Here is a 13,851-nt window from a genome sequence, read left to right as displayed (position 1 = left end):
ACTGCCATAGAGCTCACTCCAGAAAAGGCCAGGTCTTGAGAGCAGAGACTAAATCTTCTCACTTACATGTCTTCCTAATGTTTCCTTACTTCATCTTCCCATATCAAGTATAACTTGAGGAGAAGCAAAACAATTATATCTCGCATATTACTATGTCATTCTTAAGAAAGTTTTCTTGAACAGACTCTCAGCTAACTTTTATCGGCAGCAGCAGCATTATCAATGGCTATGAGGGCTTGGATATCTCAGGAGGGGAAAAAATGGGAAAGGCTGGCTTGATTATCATAAATATTCAATAAGCCTTTTTGATAAATCCAGAAGTGGCTAATAATAGTGTCAATATTCTTCCATATCAGAGATCATATTTATGAAAAAAAAAATGCTACTATTATTTTTATCCTGTGGAAGGCAGTGTTGCTTTAAACAGTAGAGAGCGTATACAGGTACACACGCGTAGATTGTATTTTCCATTTTATACATGCAAGGATTCTTTAAATAATTCATTACACTTTTTCTTTAACATACGCAGTTTTTCACAAAAAACCCAAGTAAAGGGCTGTGAGGACTTCTAATAGGATCACCGTATAGCCATGACACTTTCTGATTCATGATTTACAAGAAATCAAGAAATAGAGTTGGAGACATTTAGACTAGCCTACAAATCTGTGTGTGTGTGTTTTAATGTTTCCAGCCAAGAACCTTAAACAAAAAGTGTAGCATTAAAAAACTTCCCTTCGTCTCCGAGATCCCCCAACTCTAGACACTGGATCCCCGGAGACCTAAGCTGGGTCATCCAAGTCTGGGGCGCCTGGCGGCAGGTGAGCGGCTCGGGTCCCGCAGGGGTCTGCGCGGGTGGGCGCCGGGAGGTCGCCGAGCCAGTCAGTGCCGAAAGGACCGTGAACTCTCCAGGGGCCAACGATCACCGGGTGCGGAACTCAACGTTTCCGCCAGTTCCTGGACTTACTCGAGTAAAAACAAACAAACAAACAAACAGCAGCAACAACAAAAATACTAACAGCAATGGGACCGTAATAAATCAACTCGGGTGGGTGCAGGCGGTTCCGGGACAACCCACACTTAGTCTAGGATCCCGAAGATCCCTCATCCAGCTTTCCCCGGGGCAAGTGGTGAAGCGCTAAGTAAGGCTGATCACTGTCCTCAATCATCACCGAACCCGTGCACAGAACCCGTGGCCCCACGCTCTCCTACTCCCGCCAGCCCCAGACCAGTCTCACTGCCACTCCGCACGCAGGAGGAACTGGCAGCCGCGGACGTGAGGAAACCTGCTGCGGCTTCAAACTCCGTAGTGCGCAGGCGCGACACACAACGCGCAGGCGCCGCCTGCAAGTGACTTCTCCAAAAAGTGTCTTAGTTCCTGGTCACCTGAGCTCCGGGTGACGCGGCTGCGGTAGCTGCGGATACACGCCTTCCGCGGGTCCTGCCTGGCGACCCCGAACTCCTCCTGCTGTCTCTCCGCTCCGCCACCCCAAACCCGCCAAGGTCGTGTCCTTTTCCTCCTGTCCTTTCCCAGCGTTGGGCCGGACCGGGCCGAGCCGGGCCGCCCGGGCACGGTCTTGAACCATGGCGTGCCTCTTCAAGAAGAAAACCGTGGATGGTGAGTTCCAGGCCGGGCTGAAGGGGCCCAGCCCTGCGTTTTCCCAGCGTCTTTCGGGGCCTGCCGGCCGGGATTCTGCCTACTGTCTGTCCCTGGAGGCGGGGCTGGATCAAATGGTCCCACAGGTGACCGCCCTCGCTGCACCACTTCTCTGCCTCCCTCTTGCTTCTGACTCACCTCACCTTAGGCTCACCTAGGCAGTCTGGTTACTTCCCTATCCTCACACTTCCCCCACCCTCGGGTTTTCCTCAGCGGGATGCTGAGCGTTTCCAGAAGGCTAGCGGGGTGCTGCTGGCCCTTGAGTGTCAATGGATGGGAGAGCTGATGGATTTCTTGTTGGTTTCCTCCGCTTCGATTGTTGCTCTTCGGTTGGGAGACGTACTACTTGTAGGCATCCAGACGGGGAACTTGCAGCCTCGGAATGGGGAGGGGAGGGGATAACAGGCTCTGGTTAAGAAATGAAGTTGGATCTGGGTCGGTTGCTTCTTTAAGAACACCCCATCAATAAAGAGATATGAAACAAATGCTTTTTTGACTGACCCCAGTAGAAAAATAAACCCAAGAGAAGGGCCTAGATTTAGTTTTCATAATGGATTTTTCTCCCTTAAGATTATCATTTGCCAACTAAAATAAGAGATGGGGTATATATTGTCTTCATAGAAGTTTAACATGTAAAGATACTTGGGTTGTTTCCCACATTTAGCTTAATATCATCTTGAGGGGAGAAAAGTGAATGTAAAAGAATGTACAAGTTTTATGGTGCTCATATGCGATGCCTGTAATGTGTTTATATAATACTTGATATTTTCATTGACTGCTACCAGCAATTAAATTCATCCAAGTTATTTAAAAATTGTGTTCCCCATTATATGCTTAGTCTAGGTTGTTGCTGGTTCAGCCAAAGAATCACTTCTTTGTAAGGGTCTAATTCTGCCACAGAAGGAGCAGTGGTAGCTAGACGGTGATTGGTACAAATAGGGTGCTCCGTGCAGACCTGGAAGTAATTCCTTCATTCCTTTGTGTTGACTATTCCAATGCCAGCAAAATTATTTTGGGGAGGATAACAAAGAGGTCATCTCTGCCCTGCTACTCTACTCTTCATTTCAACACATGATGCTACTTTACCTCTAATTTATCACATGACATAATACATTTTTCCTTAATCTGGGTGACTGAACATTTTTTTTTGATTTATTGACTTTTTATTAAGTACCATTTGCAATACCTGGAATAACTACCAACTTGGTATATAATGTGATCAATGATGTGAAATGGATTTTATGTGTGCTTTTCATGAGAATGCTGCTTAATCTTTAATATGGCACTTTATTTTTTCAATGTTTTAGCTACCACTGTTGTGAGCTTCACTTATTTTACAGTACTCCAGGGAGTGGAGATGGGGGAACGATTTATTTTCTTTTTGCTTGAGTTTTATATAGTTACAGAGTTTTTTGTTGTTTAGCTTTATGTAGTGAGAATTTACTAAATGGAGGAAAAATGGTTTAATCTCCCTTACTGTGATGTTATGATTAGAGTTAATTTTTTTTAACAATAAAAACCAAACATTCTAGTTTTAATTGCTTAATACCGTCAAATATTTTCAAAGACATAAATCTCAGTTCTGTGCTTCCTGGTGCCTTTGGAAATCTAGTGACTATTGTACTTGAAGTGTAGAGGGGAGAAAAGAAAGACAATGGGGATGTACAATGAGTGTTTAACTGTATACTCATTTGCAGTTATTTCTTCCAAGAAATAATGTTTTTGCTGAATAGATTTATTTGTAAAAAAAAGTCCTAAGGACTCTTGCTAGGAACTATGCCACTAAATTAACCATATGTGCAATTTCCAAATGTAAATTTGGCCAGCAGGTACATTTACTATAAACTACCAAGATGCATACTTGATGTTTTCTTACATTATCATTTCCATTCCAATCATTTACTGACATCTTAATAAATAGATCTGTATTTTCATTATTTTGATGTAGAGCTTTACTTTTTTTACTCTCTGTTTTATTGAAAGGAAGGTTTTTTGTTTTGTCTAAAAGGTGACAGCATTCTTCTTGGTAATGAGGCTGTATATTATGAATATGAAATTTAATGTATTTTTATTTCTTTCTCTCAGATCCTTGGATTGATCATGAGCTCTTTTATTGTGTGCTGACTTTTAAATCTGTTCCAGCAGTAATGAAATTCTGATATATCAGAGAAATATGTACCTGCCTATAGATCTGGGAAATAATTGAATCTTTTTTTCTGTTTGGATTGGCTGGAAGAGTTATATACTGTATCATTAAAGACTACTGCACATGTAAATTAAAAAGGAAGACAACATTACAGCACTTATTACTATTCAGAGTTATGTTTAATTCATTTTTGACACAAAGATGTACAAGTCTCTGCAGTGTATACTTTGCTAAAGAAATTAATAAGAGGTATACCTCAAGAGAAGGGAAGAATCCTTTGGAATTTGAAATTACAATTGAGTACTACTTGTGTAAGGATATACATATATATATATTATTATGTTTACCTACAGTGTTTATTTTCCCCCTTTGTAGACTAATAGTGACCTATTTAGGGAAGCTAATTATGAACCTGTAAATCAGGATCCCACTAGGACTTGTCATAAATGCACAACTAAACATGCCTTAAAAGTGAAGTTCTTTAAACACTATATAATTTTTGTCTGTTAACCTCGGTAGAGACAAATTTGACTAAACCAACACTGTGCTAACCATTGTGCATGCAGTATCTTATTTCTCGTAAAACCTGCAAGTACTCATATAACATCCTTAAATGAGAAAAGCAAAGGACTAAGTCATGTGTTCAAGATCATACAGCTATTAAGTGTCAGAACTAGGACCTCTTCCCTTTGAGTATTATTACTACTTTTTTCTTATTAGAGATTGATAATCAAACAGTTTAATTTTGCTCCTCTTATCAAGCACATGAAATTCTCAACGTTTGGTAGATACCATGCAACGTTTACATTCTTTCTGGAACCAGACTTTTCTTTTGGAATTAGTGGTAGAACTTTACTTTGTAATGGTGGTGAAACTGGAAATAACCCACTCCTGACTCTCCCTGGACACAGCATTTCTTCGGAAGTATGACCAGTTTCTTTTTGCTTTTATCTAAACCTTTTGAAGGAGTAGTGATGTCGTATCTCCACTTCTTTACTTAACAGAGTGCCTCCCTCACCTTATAGCAGTAGATGTTGCTTAGATCATCAGTAACTTCTAGATTGTAAAATCTAATGGCCGTTATTAGTGATCATCTCTTGGGCCTGTGTTTTGCATTTGATCCTGATCATTAATTTATTCTCTGAAATTCCCTCTCTTAACTTCCAAGACATAACACTCTCTTAATTTTCCCCAAATTCCTCTGACCACTCCTTTCTTTCTCCTTTCCGTATTTTTTTTTTTTTTTTTCTTAAACCTACCCCTTATATGTTAATGTTCTTCTTGGTTCCATCCTAGGCTACCACTGTTCTAACTGCATTCTCTCCCTGCATGATTTTTTTTACTCCTATTTTAATTATAACTTAAGTACTGATAGATCCCAAATCTGTGTCTCTAGATGTATTTTTGAGTTTCAGGCCAGATGTGCAACAATTCGCTGAGTATCTGTACCTAGGTGTCTCACAATACCTCAAACTCAAGATCCCATACAGAACTCATCATCATATCCTCTTCCAGTGTCGACAGTGCTTGATGTTGCCCTCTACCATCAACTCATTACCAAGTCCTGCTGCTTTTGCTTCTTAAATATTGAACACATAGGATCTTCCTCTGTGTTCCTGCAACTCTTTGCTCAAATTCGGATCCTACTTACCTTGTACTTGACTATATCACCTTTTTGCTTTTCTTTCCTGTAGCTTCTTAGCCCTTAAATCCTTCATCTACAAAGTTGCGTGTGTAATTGAAACTTGAACCCAAATCTGACTATGTTACTCCTCAGTGTAAACCCCTTTATGAAATCTCTGGCACCAACAGGATCCACTGTGAGTGTTTCAGTAATGCGTGTATGGCTCTCCTTGAACTGACTCTTCCCTTTCTAGCCATCTCTCTGGACATTTGGGTGTCCAGCAGCACTGTTCCTCTGTTCATTGGTATCTACCGTACTCTTTCTCGCCCTGACGTATTTTTGCTTTTGATGCCCTTATGCCTAGAATTCCCTTTTTCTCTTCCTCTAGCGCACCTGAACTATCCTAGGTTTGTTTCTTCTCAAAGTCTCTATTAAGTACCTCGCTACTTATGTTCCCCTTTTGTGGCATTTTTTTTCTGACTTGGATTCACTAGAACCATAATAGAGCCTCCTGCACTTTCAAAGTTGAATAATGCTTATTCTGAGTCTCTTCTACATTCCATGTTTGTAAGGGGCTTCAGAGTCTTCAGCAGAAATGAAAATATATCTGCAAGAGTTTCTAATTTAGAGATTAAATCTCTAAAATAATATCATTTACTAACCAAAGTAGTATTTCCAACATCCAGGGCTTGGAAGAACCTGGATCCACACTTTGCCACCCACTGTGAACTTTAGTGCAAGTTAGAGGTAATTTGAAAAACACTACGGAGAGAAGAGGAACAAAGCTTCTTGGCTTTTGCTTCATTGGGATGATATTTGCATATGCTAGTTGTCCAGAGTTCAGAAACTATGAGGTTTTGACTAAGTTGGGATAAATTGCCTGTCAGTGTATCAGTTGTGATGTCACATTTCTGATGTTAAAAGGAAGTAAAATGGAGTATCTTTCAGAAACATTTTTTTTTCTCTATTCCAGAATAAAATACACCATTCTTCTGGTGGCACCTGCAGAATTCAGGTCTTTCCCAGGATGTCGTGTGTCCTTTTAGTGCTCCTTATTCTGGATATTTAAAAAACTCAAATTTTACTTTCTACTTAATCCCTCCATTCTTGACATACCATAGAAAAATAATTGAACATGGGATTGAGGAACACAGTATACTCCTCTGAGCATTTTCTTAGAAAAACGTTCTTCCTCCTTTTAGAACAGTTATTTCTGTAGGCAAAATGTGTTCCTTCTGTATTTCTGCATCCCCAGCATGACACCAAAGACAGACATTTCCTTTCCGGCTGCCATTTCATATCTTCAGGTCCATTGGCCTGTGAGGCTTTTCTTCCAGGACACATTCCCTCTCATTCTCTCATTTATCTAAGCTGAAAAATGCGCTTTGACAGTTTTCTGAACTGAAGTTTTATTGATGGTGTTACTAAAGCTTTAGTCATTGAGGACCAAACGAGACTCAAAAGTCTGCTGACATGTGCCCATCTCAAAACCTTGTTTTAGTTCTTGAAAACACTGGCATTTTTATAATTGTAAATTGTTTCAGATTAATTCCTCAGGGCTTGAGTGACTTTTGAGAGTTACTAGTAGGAGAAAAAAATTATTTATATGCTACCAGGGGTCTTGGCTTGACTCTCCCATTTTCTCTTCAGTGTTTTGCCTCTTCCAAGTCCTGCTGTTTCTCAGCTTAAACCTGGTTCTTAAGTTGATTGGCTCCCTGACCATGTATAGGTAGAATAAAGCTGTTGGCATGATCCCCCTTTTTTCTTTTTGTTTTCTATAGTTGCCTTTTGTTTTCTTTTTACCATGTATTAGAACTGATTTGTCCCTGAGTGTCAGATATACCATTCCCAAAACCTGAGAAGCAAATTTGGTTTGCATATCAAATTCTAATTACTTTGTACCCACTCTCACTCTCATTTTCCTTGTGCATTTGAGTAAATCTTGTTCCTAGAACCAGAACTTTCTAGATAGTGACCTTTAATGTTTCTTTTTAATGCCTTAGCTTTTGAGTTTGTAATATTTTTGCAATTTTTTTTTTCTCTTCATCAACCCAAGATGAAACATCCTCACATAGCCAGGACCTCTTTTCACTTTACTGTTCATTGGCAAGCTCCATCATGCCTAGTTAGCTGAATTCGCACTCACTCTGGGATTTTCTTATAGCCATAGCACAATTAGGGTTTGTCCAGTGCTGTTTCCAGCGTCACAGTGCTCCCTGTTCCCACTGATACTAGCTGTTACAGAGCTTGTAGGCGAAGTCTCAAGTAGAAGCTGCCTCTTCCCTGGAGATCTTGATACCTTGAAACTAGTCAATGGAGATTATAAAGCAGGATATGGGAACATTTTGTTTCTATCTCAATTCATATAATGATTAGGTTTAGAGGAACTGATAGGCAATAAAATCGCATAGATAAAAATGTATTTTCTCAAATTAAATACATTTAATAGTAGGAAATTTGGCTTATTAAATTAAAAAGTCTGTTATGATCTTATAGTGAAAAACACAACATACAGTATAGTGGCTACTTGTCTGCTAGATCAGCTTGAATCCTGCTGACTGGTGGTGATTTGTGTACTGTTCCCGCATTCCTGAGGCACTCATCCTGAACTGCCTTACAAACTTGAGATAGCCCCCCACCTTCCCCCAAAAGAAAGGCACTTTAAATAGTGTTACTCACAAATTAATGAATGTCCATATTTATACTTGATAAATACTTTTCGCTTTTATCCTCAAATGTACAAATTATATCTAAACTAATAATAGGGAGGACAGGCATGATTCAAGTTGGGGCTTGCCCTCAAACCCCAAGCAGAGAATTCTGGTGAGCTAGACTGGACCATATGGGAGACCTTTTTTGTTTTGTTTTTATTTTTTATTTTTTGACTTTTTATTTTTTGTAAGCAGGTAAACCATATTGACTCAGAACCAAACAAGGCAGAAACAGCTGTCTCTTAAGTCCAAGACTTAAGTCTGTGATCTTATCACTCTGCTGTGGACCTGTGTATTTCCTTCAGTAAGAAGAACCTGAAAGACTTGAGACAGGCTTTTAATGCCCAGAGTGGAGCTGGCCTGGGTGGCCTTTTCTAAGTGCTGTGCTGGGCATGGGCGAAGAGTGGGTGTTGGATGAATCAAGCCTCCAGACCCTTTTTATCTCACTGAATGGTAAGAGAGAGAATATGCTATATCATATCCATGTACCTTTGGCATTTTCACAGTGTGAAGTTTTCTATTACCCCCTATTGTGATGTCTTTGCAGCAAACCACAAGGTAGATGAAGTCCTAGAGAATGAAAAATTCAGTGTACACCCTTATCTGCCTGAAGAAAGAAGCAGAGGATAGACAGGAGTCAAGCACTCTGTCTCTCTTAGGTGGCCACAGTACCCTGTACATGTTTCTGTCATGATCTTGCCTCACGTTGAAAAATGGGGAAGGTAGAAAGTTGTAAGGGAAATAGCCTATTATTTCAGTGCTCCACGTTTCCATTGTAGAAAGCTAGCTGTCATATTTCAGATTTTACTATTGTTAAATTATCTTTTTTAACAACTGATTTTGTTTTATATTTTAAATACGTGTTAAATATGCCTGTAAGAGGAATCCTTTCACATTTCAATGTATGTGTTTGTACTCCCATAGATCGCTACTAAGTATGATGTATTGGGATGGTATTTGCGTGAAGAAAGGTGGTACTACAAACAAGCATGTATTCGCTTCTCTTAAAGAGATTGTAATCTTGGGATGAAATCATACCTACTAAGAAATAAATCTAGTGGATAATAAACCTGGCTGTAAAAACATGAAAATTGTCTCAGACTGTTTTCATATTATTCCTTCTGAATTATCTAGAAGACCAAATTATTAAACATGGATTTAATATAGCGATTGTTTTTAAAAAAAGAAGAGTAATTTGTTAGTTTTATAGTATATTTCTGTTGTCTCATATGAAAATATGTTTTACTGTCTTTCCATAATATGTTTTAAAGTGTTGTGATTATGTTTTAGTATGTAACATTAGCCGCTCTGAGTTTATAGCTTAGAACTGTTTAAATATTAATAGGCCTATTAACAACTATGAGTCTGTGGAATATGCGGTAGTTAATTTTCTGTATTGTTCTTTTATAATATACAGTGACTGTTATGGTGCATATAGTTACATTAAATTGAGAAAAGTGAAATCAAACTGTTTTACTTAAATTACATGTTTTGTTGAATTCGCATGTAATCATACTTGTTTTTCCATAAAGATGGCTATACCTAGCCTCGATGATTCTCAGATACCTACTGGGTGTTCAGCAATTCAGTTCAGTTCTGACAGTAATTATCTAGAGGTAGGGCAGACACTATAAGTGAAAGACAGTCCCGCAAGACTGCCCTGCTTCAGATGCCACTTGGAAGTCCTAGGTTGCCACCAGTACTTCTGACTGACCAGGTTTTCCTACAACTTCATCTTCAGGTCTGATAATTCACTAGGACAACTCTTAGAACTCATCAGAGTGCTTCATTTACTGTTACTGGTTTATTTTAAAGTGTACAACCAGGAATAGCCAAATGGAAGTGATCCATAGGTCAAGGGTCGAGGGTGGAGGACAGAGCTTCCACGCCCTCTCTGGGTATGCCATCTTCCTAGCATATCAATGTGTTCACCAACTGAGAGATTCTCTGAATCTCTTAGTTAAGGTTTTTTTATAACCTAATCTCAAGCACCCACCTCTGCTGACATGTGGGGGTGGGGTTAAAATGTCTCACCCTTTAGTCAACTGTTTGATCTTTCTGGTGACCAACCTTTCTGAGGCTATCAGCTGCCCTCCCACACCTACCCCATATACTCAGATATGGTGCACAGGAGCTTGTTGTGAATAACAAAAGACATTCCTATCATTCAAGAAATTTCAAGGGTTTTAGGCCCTCTGTGCCAGGAACCCAGGACAAAGACCAAATTTATATGTTTAATTATATCACCCTCGTAATGAAAAAAATGTATATAGATAGAATTTTAGATCTTAACTTTCAGCAGTTGCTGTGCACCTGTGACAATTATCTGGCCACAATTTAACTTCTCAGTATAGTGGCTTGTCTTTCTGAGGAGTACTGTTGTAGCTTGTATAAGACCATCATCATGACCTGGCGCAGTGGCTCATGCCTGTAATCCCAGCACTTTGGAGGGCCGAGGCAGGTGGATCACCTGAGTCAGGAGTTCGAGACCAGCCTGGCCAACGTGGTGAAACCCCGTCTCTACTAAAAATACAAAAATTAGCCAGGCTGTTGGCACATACCTGTAATCCCAGATACTCAGGAAGCTGAGGCAGGAGAATCCCTTGAACCTGAGAGGCGAACCAAGATGGCACCATTGTACTCCAGTCTGGGTGACATGAGTGAAACTCCATCTCAAAACAAAACAAAACATCTGATACTGCCAATTCATCTTATACTAGTTGAGTTTAGGGAGTCCTTAATACACAAAGGAGTTGTACTCCAGAAATTCATTTATTATTTGAGTTTAAAATTTAGAGCACATTTTCTATGGAAACAGTGGGGTAAGTGGTAAATGTTTTTTATATCAGTCCATTGGCTTTGACAAAATAGGGAACTAAGTCCAAAAGAAGATCAGGTGTGTTTGAGTGTTGCGGATGAAGAGGTTCATGATTCCACTGAAAGATACGGAAATGAGAGTATGTTTGTTATTTGGGGTCAGTCTATAGATGTCTGAGGAAAGGTGTGTATTACAGACTGAATTGTCCCCTCTGCCCCCCACAATTCATATGACAAAGCTCTGACCACTCGTGACTATATTTGGGGATAGTGCCCTTAAGGGTGTAATCGAGGTTAAATAAAGTCAGATGAGGCCCTGATTCAATGACTGCTATCCTTAGAAGAAGAGAAAGATCCACAGGGAAAAGGCCATCTGAGAACACAACAAGAAGGTGGCCATCTGCAAGCCAAGGAGAGAGGCCTCAGGAAAAATGAAACCTGCTCTGGCACCTAGACTCCTTTCAGCCATCAGAACTGTGAGAAAATACGTTTTTGTTGTTTAAGCCATCCACTTTGTGATATTTCGTTGTGGCAGCCCTGGCAAACTAATACCGCATGTTCCAATCCATATTCTAGGGGATACTAGTGTCTAGGAAATATTAATAGATATTTCTTAAAAACAATTCTTAATACATTTGGTCAATAATCTATGATATATTCTCCATTTAAAGATTAACAATGCATACCCATGTATTAAACATTCCCAGAAGCCTTGAAGCAAAGAAATGTGTTTAATTTTTTTTTTCAGTTTTAACATTTCCCAAACATTTATCTGTGGGTCTTTCACACCCTCTCTTTAAATGAAATGTATGTTTCCCATGAAGTCTCACTCATTTTAGAAGAAGAAAGTAGGTGGCAGGAGAGAAAGCCTCCTCTTTCTTGATCTCTATTAGAGATATGCTATGGTTTCATATTCCTGTATTTAAACAACATGTAGAATACCTTACTAGTAAATCCTAAGTATTAGATGCCCACCAGTATAACATTGAGAAACAGAATAAGCAAAAGAGATATGATAGATGTCTTGTAGGTAGGATATAGGAGTTTTGACATCTTATTTTAACTTTTATTCAGAAAGTCATTGTGGTTGATTAGTTTTATCAATAATATGACTATAGTAACTATTAACTGTAACTATTATAACTATAGAATAACTATCTTAAAAAAGATAATGCTTTTTGACTTTGTTGTTTTAATTGAAGTTAAATTCATATAACATTAACCATTTTAAAGTGAGCAGTTCAGAGACATTTAGTACATTCATTCACAATGGTGTGTTACCACTACCTGTATCTAGTTCTAAAACATTTTCATCACCTCAAAATAAAATCCTATACCTATTAAACAATTCACAATGGTGTGTTACCACCACCTATATCTAGTTCTAAAACATTTTCATCACCTCAAAATAAAATCCTATACCCTTTAAGCAGTAACTTACCATTCTCCCTTCTCCCCAACCCCTGCCATATACCAGTTTGCTTTGTCTGTATGGATTTACCTCTGATATATAAATGTAATTATAAATTGTGATGTTTTCTATCTGGCATCTTCACTTACCATAATGTTTTTGAGGTTCACGCATGTTGTAGTATGTATCAGTACTTCATTCTTTTGATAGCTACATAATACTCCATTGTATATATACACCACAATTTGTTTATCTGTGCACCTCTTTGTGGTCATTTGGGTTACTTCCACCTTTTGGCTAATGTTACTAATGCTGTGAGCATTCATGTAGAAGTATTTGTTTGAATACTTATTTCACTTCTTTCCGGTAGATATCTAAGAGTAGAATTACTTGGTCATACAGTAATTTGATGTTTCACTTTTTGAGGAATCACCAAACTGTAAAGCATAGTAACCAAACCATTATACGTTTCTATGAGCAATATGCAAGGGTTCCAATTTTCACATTTTCATTAGCACTTATTTTCCTTTTATAAAAAATTATTCTAATACATGTGAAGTAGCATTATTTTCTTTAGGACTAATGATGTGGAGCACCCTTTTTATGTGTTCATTGACCATTTGTATATCTTCTTTGGAGAAATGTCTGTTCAAGCCTTTAGCCCATTTAAAAGTTGGGTTGTTTGTGTCTTGTTTCTTGAGTTATAAGAATTTTTTATATATTCTGCATACCAGACTCTTATCAGATATATTATTTGCATGTATTTTCTCTTATTCTATAGGTTGTCTTTTCACCTGATAATGTCCTTTAATGCATAAAAAATTTTAATTTTCACCAAGTCCAATTTATCTTTTATTTTTCTTTTGCTCTTTATGCTTTTAGTGTTATATTTAAGAATGTAATGCCAAATCCCAGGTCATAAAGATTTACTTGTGTGTGTTCTAAGGTTCAACTCTTACATTTGGGTTATTGATCTTTTTTGAGTTAATTATTGTATACAGTGTGATGTAAAGGTCCAACTTTATTCTTTTTCATGTAGATGTCCAGATTTCCCAGTACTATTTGATGAAGAGACTGTTCTTTCTCTGTTGCTGCTGTTGTTTTTAAATCTCTTTGTTAAAAATTAGTCTCGTGAAGTAGTTAAGATCAGTGGTTCAAGAGACAGAATGGTTGGATCCAACCAAATCTGGTGTTACTACTTGCTACTTACGTGGCTTTGGGCAAGCCACTTAACCTTCCTAACATTCAGTTTTCTTATATATAAAATAATAGAAACTCCATAGCCTTATTATGAACATTAAATTGTGTAATGTCTGTAACTTAACACAATTTCTGACAGTAAGAGATCAGCGTTGCCAAGAATTAACTAACACTGATACCTGATCTTTTGAAGAAACCACTGTTGAGTAACAACTAACCCAGATTACAGTGCATCAGGCCTAGAGTAAAATTTTAATTCTTCAAAAGGTAGGTCTAAAGAATCCAAAT

At 38.4% G+C, this 13,851-nt stretch overlaps 1 protein-coding gene across 2 annotated transcripts in view; it reads left to right on the top strand.

Annotated features, from left to right (window-relative positions):
* Nucleotides 1–1,321: 1,321 nt before the first annotated feature.
* The window catches only part of CHMP2B (charged multivesicular body protein 2B), a 32,822-nt gene continuing 20,292 nt past the window's right edge, over nucleotides 1,322–13,851 (top strand). The window contains exons 1-2 of one of the 2 annotated variants that reach the window (XM_023216067.1): nucleotides 1,361–1,615; nucleotides 8,331–8,588. In XM_023216067.1, coding sequence (XP_023071835.1) covers nucleotides 8,528–8,588 — 61 coding nt within the window. In that variant the 5' untranslated portion in view covers nucleotides 1,361–1,615; nucleotides 8,331–8,527. Of the gene's footprint in view, nucleotides 1,616–8,330; nucleotides 8,589–13,851 lie in introns of both variants that reach the window. The other variant, XM_023216069.1, reaches the window with a different exon arrangement.

This window comes from Piliocolobus tephrosceles, chromosome 2 (genome assembly GCF_002776525.5).
Source record: "Piliocolobus tephrosceles isolate RC106 chromosome 2, ASM277652v3, whole genome shotgun sequence".
In the NCBI taxonomy this organism is placed as follows: domain Eukaryota; kingdom Metazoa; phylum Chordata; class Mammalia; order Primates; family Cercopithecidae; genus Piliocolobus; species Piliocolobus tephrosceles.
The sequence above is the reverse complement of the archived record's forward strand: the minus strand, read 5'-3'. Positions and strand labels throughout refer to the sequence as shown.